The sequence below is a fragment of the Chiloscyllium punctatum genome, chromosome 5 (genome assembly GCF_047496795.1).
Source record: "Chiloscyllium punctatum isolate Juve2018m chromosome 5, sChiPun1.3, whole genome shotgun sequence".
Taxonomy (NCBI): domain Eukaryota; kingdom Metazoa; phylum Chordata; class Chondrichthyes; order Orectolobiformes; family Hemiscylliidae; genus Chiloscyllium; species Chiloscyllium punctatum.
This window is the reverse complement of record NC_092743.1, coordinates 107,057,022-107,078,263: the sequence shown is the minus strand read 5'-3', so window position 1 is coordinate 107,078,263 and position 21,242 is coordinate 107,057,022. Positions and strand designations below refer to the sequence as shown.

Below are 21,242 nucleotides of genomic sequence, written 5' to 3'. Positions count from 1 at the left end.
AATAGGGCAATACAGAGTTGGAAGGTTGGGGACTGGGATAAGGTGGGGAAGTGGGGAATCTGATGAAATCCACATTTGTCCCATGTGGTTGGAGGGTCCCCAGGTGGAAGATGAGGCATTCTTCTTCCAGCCGTCAGGTGGTTAGGTTTTGTCAGTGGAGGAAGCTGAGGACCTGCATGTCCTTGGCAGAGTGGGAGGGGGAGTTAAAGTGTTCAGCCGCAGGGTGGTGAGATTGGTCACTGCCAGTGTCCCAGAGATGTTCTCCTCTCCGACCTATCACTTTTGCCCTCACCTTCATCTATCTATCGCATTTCCAGCTGCCTTTCTCCGAGGCCCCACCCCCCCACTTATCTGTCAGCCCCCTTGGCCCACAAGCCTCAGTCCTGATGAAGGGCTTATGCCTGAAACGTCGATTCTTCTGCTCCTCAGATGCTGCTTGACCGGCTGTGCTTTTCCAGTACCACACTCTTCAACTCTGATCTCCAGCATCTGCAATCCTCACTTTGTTCGAATAAATTACCTCTGGAAAGAAACACAGAATAGGAGTAGGCTATTTGGTCCTTGGTGCCCTATTCTGAGATTCAAAACAACGATGACTGATCATCCAACTCAGTACCTTGTTCCTGCATTCGCCCCATACCTTTTGATCTCTTTAGACCTAAAAGCTACATCTATTTCCTTGAACACATTCAATGTTTTGGCCTGAACTGGCTTAACACTCTCTGGGAGAAGGAATTTCTTCTCATTAGTACTAAATTGCCTGACGTGTAATCTTGACCTGTAACCCCTGGTTCTGGATTCCCCAGCCATTGGGAACATGCTCCCTGCATTTACCCTATCTATTCCTGTTAGAATTTTATAGACCTCCAAGATGGCCCCCTGCATTCTTCCAAACGCCAGCAAACATAATCCTAACTGATGCGGCCTCTCTTCATATGTCAGTCCTCCCATCCCAGGAATCTGGTAAACATTGCTTGTACATCCTCCAAAGCCAGAACATTCTTCCTCAAATGAGGAGACCAAAATTGTACACAGTGCTCCAGATGTACAATCATCAAGGCCCTGTACAATTGCAGCAAGATGTCTCTGCTATTGTGCTTTAATCCTTTTAGAGTCATAGAGGTATACAGCACAGAAACACATCCTTTGGTTCAAGTCGTCCATGCCGATCAGATATCCTAAATAAATTTAATCCCGTTTCCCTGTATTTGGTTCATATCCCTCTAAACCCATCCTATTCGTATACCCACTCAGATGCCTTTTAAATGTTGTAATTGTACCAGCTTCCATTTCTTCCTCTGAAAGCTATTTCTATTTACACACCACCCTCTGCATGATAAAGTTGTGTCTTGGGTCCCTTTTAAATCTTTCCCTTCTCACCTTAAACCTATGTTGGATTCTCCCACCATGGAGAAAAACCTTGTCAAATTACCTTATCCATGCCCCTCATGATTTTTTTTAAACCTCTATAAGATCACCCCTCACTTCTAACACCCAGGAAAGATAACCCCAATCTATTCAGCCTCTCCCTATAGCTCAAACGCTCCAGCCCTGGCAATATCCTTCCTATAGCAGGGAGACAAGAATTGAGTGCAGTATTCCAAAAGTGGCCTAACCAATGTCCTGTTCAGCTGCAACATGTCCTCCCAACTTTTATACTCTATGCATTGGCCAATAAAAGCAAGCAATACAAATGCCTTCTTCACTATCCTATTTACCTGCGACTCTACTTTCAAGAAACAATGAACTTGCGCTCCAAGGTCTCCTTATTCATCAACACTCCCCAGGACCTTCCCATTAAGTGGATGAGTCCTGCCCTGATGTGCCTTTCCAAAACGTAGCACCCCTCAATTATCAAAATTAAATTCCATCTGCCACTCCTAGGCCCGTTTGCTCAAAATCCCGTTGTACTCTAACCTTCTTAGCTGTCCATCACACCTCCAATTTTGGTGTCATCTGCAAATTTACTAACTATACCTCCTGTGTTCACATCCAAATCGTTTATATAAATGACGAAAAGCAGTGGACTTAGCATCGATCCTTGTGGCACACCACTGGTCACTGGCCTTCAGTCTGAAAACCAATTCTCCACAACCAACTTCTGTCTTCTACCTTTGGGCAAGTTCTGTATCCAAATAGCTAATTGTCTGTTCTGTGTGATCTAACCTTGCTAACCAGCCTGCCATGAGGAACCTTGTCAAATGCCTTACTGAAGTCCATGTAGGTCATGTCCACTGCTCTGCCCTCATCAATCCTTTTCGTTACTACTTTGAAAAACTGTCAAGTTAATGAGACACTATTTCCCACACACGAAGCCATGTTGACTATCCCTAATCAATCCTTGCCTTTCCAAATAAGTGTAAATCTTGTCCCGTAGGATCCCCTTCAACATATTGTCCACCACTGATGTCAGCCTCACCGGGCTATAGTTCGCTGGCTTTTCCTTACCACCTTTCTTAAATAATGATACCGTGTTAGTTAACCTCCAGTCTTCCAGCACCTCATCCAGAGCTATTGATGATACAGGTATCTCATCAAGGGGTCCAGTAATCACTTCCATAGCTTCCGACAGAGTTCTAAGATACACCTGATCAGGTCCCCAGGGATTTATCCATCTTTGTGTGTTTTAAGCTGTCTAGCACCAGCACCACCACTGTGACATGGGCATTTTTCAAGATAATGTTATTTATTTCCTCACATTCTTTATCTTCCATCTCCTTCTCCACAGTAAACATTGATGAAAAATACTTGTTTAATATCTCTCCCAAGGCCTCAGAGGTGGCCTTGCTGATCGTTAAGGGACCTTATTCTCTCCCTAGTTACCCTTTTGCCCTTAATGTCTTCATAGAGTCCCTTTTGAGTCTCCTTAACTCCATTTTCCAAAGCTATCTCATGTCCCCTTTTTGCCTTCCTAATTCCCCTCTTAAGTTTCTTCTACTGCCTTTATACTCTTTTCTGGCTTCACTCTATCTCTGCTGTTTGTACCTGACTTATGCTTCCTTCTTATTAAGCAAAACCTCAATTTTTCTAGTCATTCAGCATTCCCTACCAGACTTGCCCGTTACCCTGGTGGGAAATACTGTCCCTGGGCAGTCTGTCATTTTTGAAGGCTTCCCATTTTCTAGCCATCCCTTTACCTGCAAATCCCCCCACCCCCCACCCACCCTCCAATCAACTTTTGAAAGTTCTTGATTCATGCTGTCAAAATTGGGTACCTTCTGATTTAGAACTTTACCATTTAGATGTGTTCTATCCTTTTCCATCATTATATTTTAAAACCAATAAGATTATGATCGCTAATCGAAAGTACTCTACCACTGACACCTCAGTCACCCTGGCCTGCCTTATTTCCCAAGAATAGGTCAAGGTTTACACCTTCCCTGTATACTCTATATGTAAATCCATATACTGAATCAGAAAATTTTCTTGGACACACTTAATGAATTCCTCTTCATGCAAGCTGTTAACACTATGGCAGTCCCAGTCTATGTTTGGAAAGTTAAAACCCTCTTTCATAACCACCCTGTTATTCTTACAGCTAACTGAGATCTCCTTACGAATTTGGTTCTCACTTTCCTGCTGACTCCTGGGGAGTCTTATAATACAATCCCAATAAGATGATCATCCCTTTCTTATTCCTCAATTCCACCTACATAACTTTCCTTGACTTATTTCCAGGAATATCCTCCCCAAGTACAACCGTAACGTTATCCCTAATCAAAAAGGTCAGTCCACCTCCCCCCTCGCCGCCCTTTCTATCCGAGGCAAAAGTGAGGACTGCAGAAGCTGGAAACCAGAGTTTTGATCAGTGTGGTGCTGGAAAAGCACAGCAGGTCAGGCAGCATCATAGGAGCAGGAAAATCGACGTTTTGGACAAAAGCCCATCATCAGGAATAGTCCCGATGAAGGGCTTTTGCCTGAAACATCGATTTTCCTGCTCCTCGGATGCTGCCTCACCTGCTGTGCTTTTCCAGCACCACTGTGATCTAAACCCTTTCTATCCTTCCTACCCTTCCGTCTATAACCTGGAACATTAAACTGCCAGTTTTGTCTATCCTTGAGCCACATCTCTGTAATCGCTATGATATCCTAGTCCCATGTTCCTAACCATGCCCTGAGTTCACCTGACGTATCTGTTAGGCCTCTTGCATTGAAATAAATGCAGTTTAATTTATCAGTCCTATTTTCTTTGTTATGAAGGCCAGCATACCATTTGATTTTTTCAACGCCTGATGCATTGGAGACCTGTGACCAGTGGAGTGCCACAAAGATCGGTACTGGGTCCACTACTTTTCTTCGTTTAGATAAATGATTTGGATGTGAGCGTAAGAGGTATATTTAGTCAGTTTGCAGATGACACCAAAATTGGAGGTGTAGTGGACAGCGAAGAAAGTTATCTCTGATTACAACGGAATCTTGATCAGATGGACCAATGGGCTGAGAGGCAGATGGAGCTTAATTTAGATAAATGTGAGGTGCTGCATTTTAGGAAAGCAAATCTTAGCAGGACTTATACACTTAATGGTAAAGTCCTCGGCAGTGTTGCTGAACAAAGAGACCTTGGAGTGCAGTTTCATAGCTCCTTGAAAGTGGAGTCGCAGGTAGATAGGATAGTGAAGAAGGTGTTTGGTATGCTTTCCTTTATTGGTAAGTGTATTGAGTTTTGGTCAGTGTATGGAGTTGGGGAGGTCAAGTTGCAGCTGTACGGGACATTGGTTAGGCCACTGTTGGAATATTGCGTGCAATTCTGGTCTCCTTCCTATCAGAAAGATGTTGTGAAACTTGAAAGAATTACAAGGGTGTTGCCAAGGTTGGAGGATTTAAGTTAACAGGAGAGGCTGAATAAGCTAGAACTGTTTTTCCTGGTGCGTCAAATGCTGAGAGGTGACCTTATAGAGGTTTACAAAATCATGAGGAGCATGGATAGGATAAATAGACAAGGTCTTTTCCCTGGGGTGGGGAGTTCAGAACTAGATGGCATAGGTTTAGGGTGAGAGAGGAAAGATATAAAAGGGAGCCAAGGGGCAACTTTTTCACGCAGAGGGTGGTACGTGTATAGCTGCCAGAGGATGTGGTAGAGGCTGGTACAATTGCAACATTTAAAAGGCATCTGGGTGGATATATGAATAGGAAAGGTTTAAACGGAAATGGGCCAGGAGCTGGCAGGTGGGACTAGATTGGGTTGAGTTATTTGGTCGGCATGGACGAGTTGGATGAAGGGTCTGTTTCCATGCTGTACATCTCTATGACTCCATCTGCATTCCTTTCAGCGAATGGTGTGCAAAGACTCTCGGGAATTGTTGTACCTTCCCCTTTCCCAGCTTTCTCTCTCATTCTGTACCTCCCTTCCAATTTCTAAACCTCTACCGCAAAAGCCTTCGACACTGCATGGCAATTTGTAACAATTTGATCAGATTTTATACTTTGTAACAATTTGATCAGATGATCATTCTTGAAGTCACTGACATATACTTTATTGGAAGTTGTTTTCTGTTTCTTCTCTTCAACACTTAAGTGTAATGTCAGTGAATCTGAAAAGCAATAACCTTTGTGTCTGGCATATGGCTAACAAACTTGGCTCATGAGGAGTTGTATTTTTGTACGAATTCTTTTGCATTTGAGGCTGGATCATACCCCAGAATCATGTTTATTTTGTGTAACATTTGTCCATGTATGCACAAAAGAGCTCTGTATTTCAAAGGAAAGTTGTAACCAAAGTGCAAATTAAACAGTAAACATTGTCAAAGAAAACAATCTACAAGCTTCATTGATTATTTTGGACTCAGCTGTGTTCAACACTGAACAAATAAAGTCTGGACTTGGGTTTCTATAGCATTTTTCACAATCACTGGACATTGCAATGTTGTGAACAGCCAGTGAGTTCCTTCTGAAATGTAGTCACTAGCATAATGTAGAAATATGGCAGCCAGTATGGACATGGTTGTGCCACAAAAAAAAACAACTTGATGATGACTAGGTAAGCTGCTTTTATGATGTTGTTAGGATGCTAAATATTACTTAGAACTGTCGGTATAACCCTCTTACTCTTGTTTAAAGTAGTTCTAAGGAATGTTTCAATTTTATGATACTAAAGCTGTATATGCTAAGTAACTTGGTTGACATGGATGAGTTAGGTAAAGAGTCTGTTTCCATGCTGTATGACTTTCTGACTATAATTCAAAGGGTGATCAAAAGCTTTGTGGAATGTGATGGTTGATGGAATGATAGGATATGGAAGTAATCTGGTTTTGTTACTATAGATTGTGATGTTTGATATCTGGAGTTGTGTTAGATTGCTGGGGACAGATCGAGGAGAAATGTCACAGACTGTAAATGTGTTGGAAGTTTTACTAGTGATTACTTCTTGCCTCAGGTTTAATAAATGGATTGGAGTCTATGGTAATAAAGATTGTTTGTGTTCAGGGTTTGAAGAATTCAAGAGCCTTTGCTTAAAAAGCAGAAAAGTGTTAAAGTTTGAGCTTTCATACAAGTAGTTTCAGCTTATGCTTGCTTTTTCCACCAACCATTCAACATGTGACATTTACCACCTGCCGAGTCTGAGATTTGGTGCCATAGGACTAACAACCATAATGTACCAGAGATTTCTCAAACTGATCAGCATGGTGTCCTATCTTTAAATATGTAAAATTCCTAATTATTGGACCTATTATATTCAGCTTGAAGTGGATAGCTTTACTTGCCAAGATTGTGCAAATTAAGACTCTGCAAGAAACAAGTAGTACAACATTCAAAGCAAAAATAAATTTAGTCCGAAGTGGATTCATTTATCAAGATGTAGTATTTGACCCTGTATGAATCTCCTGAAAAGCTTTGGATGAAATTCATTTTCTAAGCTTCCTGAGGCTTTGTTGTTTGAAAGTAATAATTTCTGTGTTGGCCTGTGGAAATGGTTAGAACTGGGCATGAGAACTGTCACCAGGAATTGATTAGTCTACCAATACACAGCAAGATTTATGCTGCATAGGTGCATAAGACATGGGAGTGGAGAAGATTATGTGCCTTGTCAAACCTGTTCAATCATTCACTGGTGGCCACTTTGGGCTTCAGCTTCACTTTCTCACTGACTCCCCATATCTGTTGATTCTCTTAATGACCAACAATCCATCTTCCCCATCCTTGCATATTTTCATGCACAACCTTAGGGTATTGAATTCAATGGGTTCGTAATCCTCTGAAATGTTGACCCTAAGTGCCAAGCGGAGTATCCTCCTTGGCCTTCTCGCGGGGTTCCTACCATAATAGGTTATTTCATGGAACACCCACAGGCTACGTGTTCTAGCTCCATAACTTTTGTGCCCAACCAGTCGTCTTTTCCACCAATCCATAGTCAACTCTTTTAATGCACCCGTTGCTTGGGTGTATTGTCAAAATATGGAAAAGCCTCCAGATACATTGCAACAGCAAAATAATCCATTTAACCATCTTAGCAATTTAGTAAAACTCTGAAATGAGTCATTTCACCTACTCACTGAAATCCTTCTCATCACTGTTCAGTTCAGGTTCTACCACAATTACATGCCTTGAGACCTCATTTGTCTTGATGCAGATAAAGGTGCAAGAGTTGAATGGCAGAAGAGGAAAAAGAGTAGCTGCCTTTCACTGTGTGACAACAAAGCACCCAAGCAAAACTCAGGACATGGAATCAAGGAGGACTTTAGCAGCAGGAGTCCTACCAGATACAACAGAAAATGGTTGGGTTTAAGTTCAGTTGTCAAAGTCCTAGACATAACTGCAGCAGTTTTTCAGTTTGATCAGAGATGATAATGTGCATTTATTTTGAATGTGATCTCTCAGCTAGTAGGTTCTGTGGTACGGTTATGTGGAGTTTTACGAATCTATGCTTCTCCGTACCTGCCTCTGCTCTTTAATGCAGATTTTCAAACTAATTCTCAAGTTGATTAGGTGGAAGGTTAGTTCATATCTTCAAAATCCCATTTAAGTTGATTTGGAATTAATTTGCTTGGTGACATCGAGATGCATGCACACAAAGTAGTTTTGGTAATTTTGAGGCCATAAGAAAGGTTTATCTGTACAAAACATAAAGCAGTTCACTTGATATGTTTTATATTTTGTTCTTTACTTGATGCTGTTCAGTTTTGCCTTATTGGTTTTGAGTTGTAAAATAATGTTTGCTCTATAATTTGTGTTCTACAATTTCTTTTGCCTCCACTGTGGGCAATTAGCATTTTGGTCTGCAGTTTGATTTGCTCTGGCTTTGATCCTGATTTTCAATATTGCAACCAAATGAAGGATGTTTAGTTGTGATGCAAAAGATGGTGTAGGAACGCTGCCTTGATGAAGGTGAAATTGACAGTTTCAGTATACTGCAAAAATATGGATAAGAAATTCTGCTTGAGCTTCTGGAATGCTTGTTTATTGATACAGCAGAAAACAGTGATTCCATTGAGAGGAAGAAACATGGGCTAATTACTGCAGTGCAGGAGCTTGGGTTAGGCAGAGTGTGACTGTGAAATTACAGCCTGTGCCACACACTTTAGTTGATACCTTCAAAAACCAAATGTTCTGATGGAAAGCCAGTAGCTGTTTCGGTGTGTGAAGCTGCTATTCACTTAAAAATAAAAAATGGCAACATTGACAGCCTGGGCAAAATTGAAGCAAGATTTTGGAGACAATTAATTTCAGTAAAATTTTAAAGATTTTGCAGCCAGCAGTGGTCACCATTTAGCATCAGTGTATGGAAATCTTCATATTTTGCTTCTGGCATAAACATGAATCAGAGAAATTAAGATTTAAGATGGCCATAAAATAAGTTTGATTTGTTCAGCTCTGTGTCTTATTACCTAACTTGCTCTTACTTATATGTTGGTAGCTTTGGAGTGATTTGTATGCAATATCTTTTTTATAATTTCTGTGACATTCATTGCTTTTGCTGTCATATAATTCAACTTTTGGTTCAAAATCTTAGGTTCTATAAATGTAATTTGCATTTGCCTTGTATGCGTGTTTTTAATTTTGTACGCTATTCCTGATTTACAGTAAGCAGTATACTTCATTTATTTTTCTGCCACTGAGTAGTAAAACCATATATTGTGCGTGTTATAATTAATTAATTTTGGTCTCTACTCCTTTTTTGTTCTGATTAATGATTTAATTCTAAAATGCATTTTCTAAAATGAAGTAGTTGTTTATATGAGGAGATGGTAACATAGCTGTTATGTCACTGGACTAGGACTCCAGATGCCCACAAAGAGGGGACACAAATTCAAATCCCACCAGTTTGCTAGTGGAATTCAAGTAATAAATCTGGAATTGCAAAATGGCCATTAGTAATGGTAACTATGATGCTGTAATTGATTGTTGTGACCACATATTATTCACTAATATCCTTTAGGGAAGGAGATCCACCATTCTTCATAGGTCTGACTTACATTGATTGAAGGCCCACAGCAGTGTGGCTGACTGTTTAAAAATATTTTTGAGATGTGGGTGTTACTGACAAGACCAGCATTTGTTATCCTTCCACAGGTAGAGAAGTGTCGATCATATTACTATAGGACTGGAGTTACTTGGAGGCCAGATTCTAAATTTATTAGTTGAATGTCCAATTCTATCACCTTCTATGATGGAATTCAGACTTGTGTCCCTAGAGCATTAGCTTAGGCCTCTGGATTGCTTGCCCACTTCCATTGCCACAATGCCACCACCTCCCCCCACTGCTGTCTGAAATTTACCTAATTAGCCAATAGATGGGGAAGAACCCACATCCAAATAGGAAAATTTTAAATAGTTATCGACTTGTGTATTTTTAAAATTTTATCTTTGGGTGTCTTGACTGGGCCTGTGTTTGTTGACCATCTCTAATTGCCCCTTGAACTAAGTGGGTTGGTAGGGCCATTTCACAGGGCAGTTAAGTGTCTGCTGCAGGGGGCATATTTTTAAGGTGAGTGGAGGGAGATTTAAAAGGGGCCTGAGAGGCAACTTTTTCACAGAGATGGTTCGTATGTGGAATGAACTGCCAGAGGAAGTGGTAGATGCAGGTGCAGTTACAACATTTTAAAGACATTCAGCTGGGTGCGTGCAAAGGAAACATTGAGGGGGATATGGGCTAAACAAGGGCAAGTAGAACTAGTTTAACTTGGGAAACTTGGTCTGCATAGACAAGTTGGTCTGAAGGGTCTGTTTCTGGATGATACTGTGATTTTACATGTCAGACTAGGTAAGGAAGAAAACAATCAGAGCAAAAATGAAAAATACTGGCAGATCAAATTACATATAATACTGAAATATTGTATATGTATGGAAGAGGATAACCAGCGAAAGAGTATTGGGAACCACTGAGGCAATCTCTGTGCGTGTGTGGAGCTGGAGGACATTTGTTGGGTGTTAAATGACTAATGCATATCTGTCTTCACTTTATCTAAAGTAGATCTAGGTAGAGGGACTGTGATGTTCTTGAGCAGCTTGATATAGGGAGTAAGGAGGTTGTGGCAGGCTTAAGAGTGGACAAATCCTTAGACTTGGATAAGTTGCATCCCAGATTGCTTTCATGGGAGACAAGGGAGGAAATTACAGTGTGTCTGACCCAAATTTTTAATTCTTCTCTGGCTACAGGGAAGATGCCAACAGACTGGAGGACAGCTAATATAATTCCAGTTCTCAAGAAGGGTGGTAGAGATAAACTAGTGAATTACAGTCCAATGAGACTCTTACGAGGAATAGGGAAACTTTGGGAAAAATTCTGGAGGAGAGAATTAATCTCCATTTGGAGAGAAAAAGTTTGATCATAGCTTGATTTTGTTAGAGGAAGTCATATCTAACAAATTTGATTGAATTTTACAAGTAGGTGACCAGGCTAGTGCAGTTAATGTAGTTCATAAGAATTTTAGCAAAGCCATTGACAAGGTCTCATATGGGTGACTGAAGGTCATCTTCAGGTAAAAGTACAAGGGATCCATGGTAACTTGGCACATTTGATCCAAAATTGCTTTCTTTGTAAGAGCCAGAGGTGGTGGTAGAAAGTTGTGTGTGTAACCAGAGGCCAGTGTTCAGTGATGTACCACTGGGGTCAATACTGACTCCTTTATTGTTTGTGGCATATAAAAATAATTTATAGATGAGAACGTGGGATGGATAAGTAAATTTGCAGATGACACAAAGATTGTTTGAGTGAGGAAGTAGGTCTTGGGTTACACAAAGATGTAGATTGGTCAAATGGGCAGATCAGTGGCAGATGGAAATTAACCTTGATTGGTGTGAGGTGATGCACTTTGGAAGGAGTAATTAGATAACAGCGTACTCGAAGAATAGCAGGACACGAGGAAGCTCAGAGGAACTGAGATTTGAGTGCTTGTCCACAGATCCCCAAAGGTGGGAGAACAGAGCTTAAGCCTGAGGTTCTGAATTGAATACAGCATTACTAGCCTGCCTTGCCTGCCTTATTTGTGTGTATGCATGAAGTATAATGTTTGCTTATTTAATCCCTGTAGCTTGGAGGTCTTCTTATTAAAGAAGAATAAAGGCGTGACATGGCCACAACTCATCGTTGGTGACAACAGAGGTGAATTCATCATGGACCCTGATCAGGCTTCTCCGATAAATGAGTGTTTACTGAACCTGGCCTCTGAAGAATTGGTATGCAAATCTCTTTAAAATGATTCTGCAGTTCCCTTCTGAGTGATCAAGTTAATGGAATGAAATGATGAGACACTCTCTTTTTGTGAGGAAGAGCATTATGTACTCATGGTTTCAAACCAGTGTTATTTGCAATATTGCTTTCAAAGTAAGATCTCAGTTGTCATTAGTTTTGACTCTTGACATTTGCACGTTTATAGTTTCTTGAATATTGGTTTTGTACATGTTCAACTTACTAATGCAGGAAAGTCAAAGGAAAGAGCATGTTGTCTTTTTGTGGGTTTAGATCTTGTGGTGCATATGGAACTATCAGAAACTCATTAGCAGTCTATTAATAATCCTACATGAATTCCTAGGCTGCAATGGAACTGTTCTCACCTGAAACAAATCAACATCACTTCTTAAATAGAATTTTTTGTTTTATTTGCTCAGGCTGATATTTAAATCCACAGCCAATATTACACTCAAAAAAAATTTTTAATGCACTGTACCAGTGAGAGCTGCTTTGTTCATTTTTTGTTGTTGTTGGAGAAAATCATGATCAGTAAGAAAAGTAACTCTTTCCAATGTAAGTGTTCCTGTCAAATGGCTCCAAACTATCATGGCCTTATAAGAACATGAGTAATCAATTGAGATATGAAAGGTTGAGGTTTTACTTTGCAATGACACTCCACAGTAACAAGGAAAATCCAATTTAAACCCAAAGTAAACCCTAACCTTACTGTTGAGTGACCCCCAAAAGGACAGAGGGAATAGGAGCAGGAGTAAGTCATTCAACCACCTTAAGCTCGCTCTCCTGTCCAACTCTATCATGGTTGATCTTGTGCCCCAGTGCCATTTCCTGTACTATCCCAATGTCCTTTGATATCATTATACCAAATTTTATTTATCTGTCTTTCATATATTCAGTGCCTGGGCCTCTATAACCAAAATCTCATCATTCCTTTAAGTGAAGGAATTCTATCTCATCCTAATTCAAAACGGCTAATACTTTTATTCTGAAGTTGCATCCCCTCATTCTAGACCACACGCTATCCAGCCAGCCAAGGGAAGTCTCCTTCCTGAATTTACATAATCGAGCTCTCTAAGAATCTCCTATACTTCAAGATGTCACCTCACATTCATCTAAATTCTAGACCATATTCTCCTCAAGCTCTGCCAATGAAGGATCAGGCAGATGAACCGTTGATGTGCCCCTTCAATGACAAGCATATCTTCTTTGGTAAGGAGATCAAAACAAAACAATACGTCAGGTAGGGTCTCACCAAGGCTCTATATAATTGCAGCAGAAATTCTTTACTCTAGTATCAAATATCTTTGTCCCTAATTCATCTCATTAATTATCATGCATCCAAGTTGTCAACCATTTGCTCGCAAAGAGACTTTATCAGTAACTTAAGTAACACATAACATCTGTCTGCATGAAAAATAGCCACCTTAGTTGTTTTCTGATTGCTCCATGGTAACTGTGTGTTGAGCAGGAGCTAACGAAGTGCAGGAATAAACACAGCCTGATCAGTGCAGTTGTGCAAAATTCTGGTTTGCTTCTATTGTTCCTCAGCCTGTGATTAATTCAGGGGTAGTCTAAGTCTGTGACCGGGTGTTATCAGAAACAGTTTGCATAATCAATCTTGATTTAGCTATTGATGAGTGAGATTCTTCCTAAAGTTTCCAACCACAACAGCACCTAGAAACCTAAAATGTTAAAGAGTAGTAAGCACACAATTCAAAAAGGACAGTTATACTTGACCAATATTTTAGAATTCTTTGGAGTAACAGTAGGTTATAATGTATATGTGAAGTACTTGAATTTTTCAAAAGGCCTTTAATCATGTAATGGCAAAGTAAACACAGGTCAAAGTAGTCAGGGGACAAATAGCAATATAGGCAACAGGCTGGCCAGAAAACAGACTAGGGGTTGCAGATAGTTGCTGAGACAGAAGTGTCAGGTGTGGAATAATGTTCCACAGATCAGTGCTGGGGTCACCGTTGTTCACTATTTACGTAAATGATTTAGACTCAAAAGGACAATTTCAAAATGTATCCCCATCCTGTATTCTGCTTTGTTACTTAGATTAATACAATCTGAATTAATTTCTAAAATAGACTCTAAAATAGAGTCATAGAGATGCACACCACAGAAACTGATCCTTTGGTCCAACTCGTCCAGGCCAACTAGATATCCTGAATTAATCTAGTCCCATTTGCCAGCATTTGGCCCTCTAAACCCTTCCTACTCATATACCCATCCAGATATGTTTTAAATGTAATTGTTCCAGTCTCCACTACCTCCTCTGGCAGCATATTCCATACATCTGTGTGAAAAAGTTGCCCCTTAGGTCCCTCTCACCTTTAAACCTGTTCCATTTACTTTTGGACTCACCCACCATTGGGAAAAGACCTTGTCAATTTACTTTATCCGTGCTTCTCATGATTTTATAAAACTCTATAAAGTCATGTCTCATCCTCTGACATTGAAGAGAAAATAGCCCCAGCCTATTCCTATAGCTCAAACCCTACAACCCTGGCAACAGCCTTGTAAATCTTTTCTGAACCCTTTAAAGTTTCACAACATCTTTCCTTTAGCAGAAAGACCTGAATTGAATGCAGTATTCCAAAAGTGGCCTAGCAAATATCCTGTACAACCACAACATGTCCTCCCAATTCCTATACTCAATGCACTGACCAATAAAGGTGAGTGTACCAAACTCCACCTTCACTGTACTGTCTACCTGTGACTCTGCTTTCGTGGAATTATGAACCTGCACTCCAAGGCCTCTTTGTTTGGCAACACTCCTCAAGATCTTGCCATTAAATATATAAGTCCTGCCCTGAGTTGAGTTTTCAAATAAAGTCACAATTGCAAAGTATCTCAGATGCATTTTGGAATTTTATCCCACTGTGAAAGAAATGAGGGCATCCTAGTGTGATAGTGTGTCATATGCTCCCGAAAGGTACCACTTTCAGTCCCTGTGCTGTTCTCAACTCACATCATTCAACCAGAATGAATTTGGAAAAAGTACCAAAGATTAGAGAGTGAAGTATTAGTTTGTGAATTTAGCTTCTGATCACATTCTGGTTATCCTTGTTGGGAAGTGCATGAGCACATGTTAAGGATAAAGTAGGATGTTGATGTCACGTTCGAAGAATTGTGTTCCTTCAAGGATTATTGAAATATAGTAAGGAGTAGGCCATTCAGCCCCTCGAGCCTTTTCCCCATTCACTGAGATCATGGCAGATTTGTGGCCCAACCTACCTTCGATCCATAGCCCTTGATACCTTTGTTAGCAAAAGTCTATCTACCTCAGATTTAAAATTAACAATTGATCTAGCATCCACTAACATGTGGTAGAGTTCCAAAAATATGAATAATTTGAGTTAATAATTTGATTTATTAATTGTCACATATATCTAGGGCAATACAGTAAAAAGATGTTCTGTTGCTACAATCCGGCACCATTTTGAGGTTCAAGAGAATAAAATATTTAGGTAGCATTCATCTTCATCAACCAGGGTTCATTGCCATCCTTTCTGTGTAGACATGTTTCCTAATATCTCTCCTGAATGGTCTGGCCTTAATTTTCAGACTATGCCCCTTAGTTCTAGAATCCTCAACCAGTGGAAATAATTTATCTTTGTTTACCCTGCGTTTTCCTGTTAATATCTTGAAAATTTTGATTAGATCACCTCTTAACCTTCTAAATTCTGGAGAATACAGGTCTAATTTGTGTAATCATTCCTCATTGACTTCACCCCTGAGGTCCATTCATCATTCATGTAAACCTATGTTGTACTCTCTCTGAGACCAACATATCCTTCTGTAGGTGTGTTGCCCAGACCTGCTCACAGTACTCTAAATAGGGTCTAACTGGGCTTTTGTATAACTGCAATATAACTACTGCATCCTTGTACTCCAGTCCTATATATATATAAAGGCCAGCATTCCATTAGTTGTCTTGATTCTTTTCTGCATCTGGTCAGGACATTTTAAAGATCAATGCTGTGAACCCCCAAACTCTCTTTAGATGTCCCTACTGTATTTAACTTCAAACCATCTAGAAAGTACCTTGATCTATCCTTTTTTGGTCTGAAATGGATGGGGTACACACAGAGTGAATGCATTGCTTGCAGAATTGTACCCAGTGTGAGTCAGCAACACTGGGAAAGAAGATAGAAAGTAAACAGTACAAGGTTGCACAAAGATGACCCTGATGCCTAAATAGCTTGCATTTTGGGCTGTCATGTCATTTACAGAATGCAGACCCTGAAAAAGACAAGCCACCATGCAATACCAGTGAGCTAGAAGAGTGTGATCGCTTCCCTGATGATACTGCCAGTTTAACTCGATTTGATGCCAGCACGTCAAAAGCTACTCATGTGGTAAGAGGTACTCTTTGGTTTAAGAAAATATAGAAAAATGGTGCCGTAACCACCATGATAACTTTGTTTCACATTAATGGCTGAAACAGTGGTTGCAGTTGTTGACATACTATTTATATTTTATTATTATTACTAAATTAGGGTTTTAGTTTTCTAAATAAGCATCTATTTTGTAAGGTTGCCAATGTTTTGATCTTTGAAATTATCATTTGTTAATCCTGTATCAAATGCAAACAGAGCCTGTCCTGATCAGAAATTTTGGATATGTGGATATTGTTGCTAGGCCAGCATTTACTGCCCATTCTTAAGGTGTGGTGAGAAGGTGGTAGTGAGCTGCTTTCTTGAACTGCTGATGTTTATCTGTTGTAGGCACACCCACAATGCTGCTAGGAAAGCCTTTCCAGTATTTTGATCCAACTCCAGTGAAGGAGCAAAGCTCTCGTTCTAAGTTAGCATGGTGTATGGATTGGATGGAAATTTGTAATTGGTAGTGTTCCCATATATCTACTGCCCTTGTATTTCTAGATGGTCAAGGTTGTAGCTGTGGAACATATTTGGGAAGGAGTCTTGGTGAGCTGTGATGTTGCAACTTTTAAAAGTTATGTACTTCTGCTGCTGTCAGTAATGGAGAGACTGAATATAGAAGCTGGTGGTTTGAGTGACAATTGGGAGGGCTGCTTTGACCTGGAGTTTGATTTTAATTTGTTGATGGAATGTGGGCATTGCTGGCTTAACCAACATTTCTTATCCACCCTTCTCAAAAAACAATTGGAGCCACATGTCAGAGGATGGCAGAGTTCTTTTCCCAAAGAACATTAATGAGCCAGAATGAGTAACTTTGCTGGTTAGGGCAGTAAAGGCCACATTCTATCAACAAATTCAAATCAAAATCCAGGACAAAGCAGCCCCCTTGATTTGTCACCCAAGCTACCAGCTTCTACATTCAGTCCCTCCATTAGCGACATAATGGCAAGAGCATATACCATTTATATGATGCATTGTCACAACGCACCGAGGCTCCTTCCACATATTCCAAAGCTACAACCTCGAGCATCTAGGAAAAAAAAGGCAGCAGGTGCATGGGAATAGTACCAGCTGTCTCTGCATCTGTTCTGTTTTTTTTTCTTTGTCCAACATCGGCACCTCCACATCATGTTTGAATAAGACATTTTATAGCTAACAAATTGTCTTCCACCATGTCCTCTGTTTCTTCTTTCTTACTTTTGGAATGAATAATCTAAGATTACCTTAACTATACTGTTTTGATCATTTATATACTCTGATATCCTTCTTTAATCATTTGCCTTTCAAAACTGTGAAAATTAAAATTCTGTAATCTCTCTCGTAGTTCATCCTTTTTACATTTGAGTTCACTCTTGTTGGCCTTTTCAGTGATTGACCATCAAATCCACATTACTGAAGTTAAAGATTTTCAACTTTCAGAATCTTGCTCCAAGCTGTCATGTCTTTGTTCCTGTTCTCACATGCGCTGACACCTGCTATGTTATCATCCCCAGAATACTCTTTGAAAAGCCAGTTTTCAGCTGAGTTTGGTCAATTATCTCCCAACTTGCAACCCAGTTACTATGTTGATATATCTGCTGAGCGAACTTTGGACACTTTACCACTTAGTGGGAAGTGTGGTGTATACCAAAAGACAACCCCCAGCATGGTGGGGTTAGCATCGCTGCCTTAGAACGTCAGAGTTCGATTCCACCCTGTGTGGCGTTTGCACATTCTTCCTGTGTCTGCATGTATTTCCTCTGGGTGTTCCGGTTTCCTCCCGCAGTCCGAAACTGTGCATATTAGGTTGGTTGACCATGCTAAATTGCCCATAGTGTCCAGGGACGTGCAGGCTTGGTCAATTAGCTATGGAAAATGCAGGATTACATGGATAGGCTAAGGGGTGGGTCAGAGTCTGGTGCTCCTCTTTGAAGGGTCGGTATGCACTCGATGTGCTGAATGGCCTGCTTCAACACTGTAGGGATTCTATGACAGCAGCATGGGATGGCAAGGTGCATCCAGTGAGAGAGAAACTCTGGACTGCAAACAGGTTTGGAGAAAAGAAAATGAAATACTTTAAATGTAACTAACATTGTAACCTCAATGTTCCAACACATTTTACATCTGGTTTAAGATCTTCTGAAGTGTTGTTGTGAAGGAAAAGTGGCAATTTGGATACAGCAAACCCCTACAAACAATAAAATTATAATTATCTGCTCATCTTTTTGAAATGCTGATTAATGGATACATTTTGACTACCCAGCCATGAAGTATTCCCCCTCTTTTCTGAGATAATGGCCACCTCATGGCTACTACCTCCACTAGAAATAGTGGAATCTTTTATGTCCACTTGAGAGAACACAGAAGGAGCTTTGATTTAGTGCTTCATTTACAAGACAACATCTCAAACTGTGCAGCACTCCCTTGATACTGCACTGGGTACGTCAACCTTGACTGTTGTGTTCAAGTCTGCGGAATAAAACTTAAAACTACAATCTTCTGACTCGGGTGAGTATGCTAGCAACTGAGTCTTTCACATTATTGCCCATTATTGCACTGTGTGGCCTGGAAGAAGCTAAAACAAAAAGTTTGTGTAACTAACTTTGTGGACCTTGAAGAAACTCAACACATCGTGTGGCATGCATTCTATTCACATCAGTTGAAAAATGGTTAGCAATATTGATGACAGGATGCAAATAAGCATTGGAGCAGATACCATTGCTTGAAGCAATATTGTTGTAGTCTCTTGGAATAGGATGGCTGATAATTGCATCCAATTTTCTGAGTGCTTTCTTGTCCCTCCCTTAACCAGCTATTGGGCTGAATTTATCAGGAACTCATGATAGAAGAGGATGAAATAATGTCTCCTTTAATGTAACAACCCTGTTCACATCCATCAATATCAACCTGGCCAAAGAAACAATGACTATGCTATTAAAAGAATCAGACACCACCAACTTCATCAGCAATGACATCATCATCAAGCTAGTGGACCTATGCCTTACCATCTACTTCACTTTCAATAACAAAACCTATAGACAAACCATCGGAATACCCATGGGATCTCTGATATCAGGGTTCTCAGCAGAGGCACTAATGCAGAGACTCGAACAAATAGCTCTGCCAACCATCCAACCCAAACTTTGGGTCCACTACATGGATGACATATTAGTTATCACTAAACGAAACAAATTAGAGGAAACCTTCAAGACCATAAATAATATCCTTACTGACATAAAATTGACTAAAGTGGAGGAAAACAACAACAAACTGCCATTCCTAGATGTCACAATAGGACGAACAGTCAATGGGGAACTTCAAACCAGTGTCTACAGGAAAACAACACATACAGATCAAATACTGAACTACAGAAACAAGCATCCCAGCATCCACAAACGAAGTTGCACTAGAACATTATTTCAACGAGCAGCCTCTCAAAGCAGCACAGAGAAACTACGAAGAGCAGAGGAAAATCACCTATACAGCGTATTCAAAAAGAACGGGTATGCAATGAACACAGTCCACTTATTTCTCAGCAACAAAATGTGCCCAGAAGCCCTAGCCACTCTCCCCTACATCAGACATCTCAGAAATGACTGGCAGATTACTCAGACCTCTTGGCAACATGGTTGTCCACAAGTCCACCAGCACACTAAAACAGCAGCTAATGAACTTAAAAGACCCTATACACACAACAACAAGCAAAACAAACCTCATTTGCAAAATACCTTGCAAGAACCGTAACAACCATTACATTGGACAAACAGGCAGAAGACTAGCTACCAGAAGACATGAGCATCAACTAGCCACTAAATGACCTGACCCACTATCACTAGCATCCTTACTTATAGATGAGGAAGGACACCACTTTGAGTGGGGCAATACCTCCATCTTAGGAAAAACCAAAGAGAGACACGCGTGAGAATTCCTAGAAGAGTGACAGTCCACCCAGAACTCTATCAAAAAACACACAGATTTGGACCCTATCTAATACTGTAGTGAACTTATCGATAAATATTCCTGACCTCCTGTGTTTGGAATTCAAATGGAACATTTGACATATAACATCACTGATTCCAAATGAATTCACTTGAATCTTCCATTTATTATGCAGCTGTTGAGCCATAATTTTTTTTCTAATATTCATTCACAAGATGAGGGTGTCACTGATTAGGACAGCATTTATTGCCTGTCCATAATTGCCAAGAAGGCAGTTAGGAGTTAAGAGTCAAAAAGTGTGGTGCAGCATCCGAGGAGCAGGAGAGTCAACGTTTAGAGTATAAGCTGTGGGGGTGGGTGAGTGTCAAAGGGGGCTGAGACATAAATAGGAGGGGAGTGGGGCTGGGGGAAGGTAGCTGGGAATGCGATAGGTCGATGAAGATGGGGAGTGATAGTGATAGGTCAGATTGGAGGGTGGAGTGGATATGTTGGAAGGAAGATGGACAGATAGGACACTTTAGGAGGGCGGTGCTGAGTTGGAGGGTTGGATCTGGGATAAGGTTGGGGGAGGGGAAATGAGGAAACTGGTGAAATTGACATTGATCTCTTGTGGTAGCAGGTTCCCAAGACGGAAGATGAGGTGATTTTCCTCCAGGCGGTGGGCAGCTTGAATTTGGTGGTGGAAGCGGCCCAAGACTTGCATGTCCTTGGCGGAGTGGGAGGGGGAATTGCAATATTTGGCCACAGGGATGTGGGGTTGTTTAGTTCACGTGTCCCAGAGGTGTTCTCTGAAACAAGTTGGCATCCTGTCTCCCAGTGCACAGGAGATCACATCAAGATCAGTGGGCACAATAGATGACATGTGAAGGTGCAGGAAAATCTCTGCCAGATGTGGAAGGATCCTTGGAGGAGGTAAGGGGGGAGGTGTGGGTGCAGGTGTGATACATCTTAGTAAGGGCAGGTGCCAGGAGTGGAGGGTTGGTGGAGAGCATGAACCTCACAAGGGTGTTCGTAGGGGGAATGGTCTCTGCTGAATGCAGATAGGGGTGGGAGGGAAATATATCTGTGGTGGTGGGGTCTGTTTGTGGGTGGTGGAAATGGAGGATGACTCGTTGTATCCGGAGGTGGAAAGTGAGAGCCAGGGGTGTTCTGTCCTTGTGATTGGAGTGGTGTGGTTCAAGGGCGGAGATGCAGGGAGTTGAGGAGATGTTCTCCAGCACATCATTGATGACGTGGGAGGAGAAATTGTGGCTTTCTGGGATGTTCTAGAGTGGAATTGGTCCTCCTGGGAGGAGATGTGGTGGAGG

General features: G+C 40.9%; 1 protein-coding gene across 2 annotated transcripts in view; it reads left to right on the top strand.

Moving 5' to 3' along the window:
• The window catches only part of nudcd1 (NudC domain containing 1), a 129,873-nt gene that overhangs the window by 85,787 nt on the left and 22,844 nt on the right, over positions 1-21,242 (top strand). For both annotated transcript variants that reach the window (XM_072570995.1, XM_072570996.1), the window contains 2 exons: positions 11,469-11,613; positions 15,868-15,993. In XM_072570995.1, the coding sequence (XP_072427096.1) occupies positions 11,469-11,613; positions 15,868-15,993 (271 nt within the window). The remainder of the gene's footprint in view (positions 1-11,468; positions 11,614-15,867; positions 15,994-21,242) is intronic.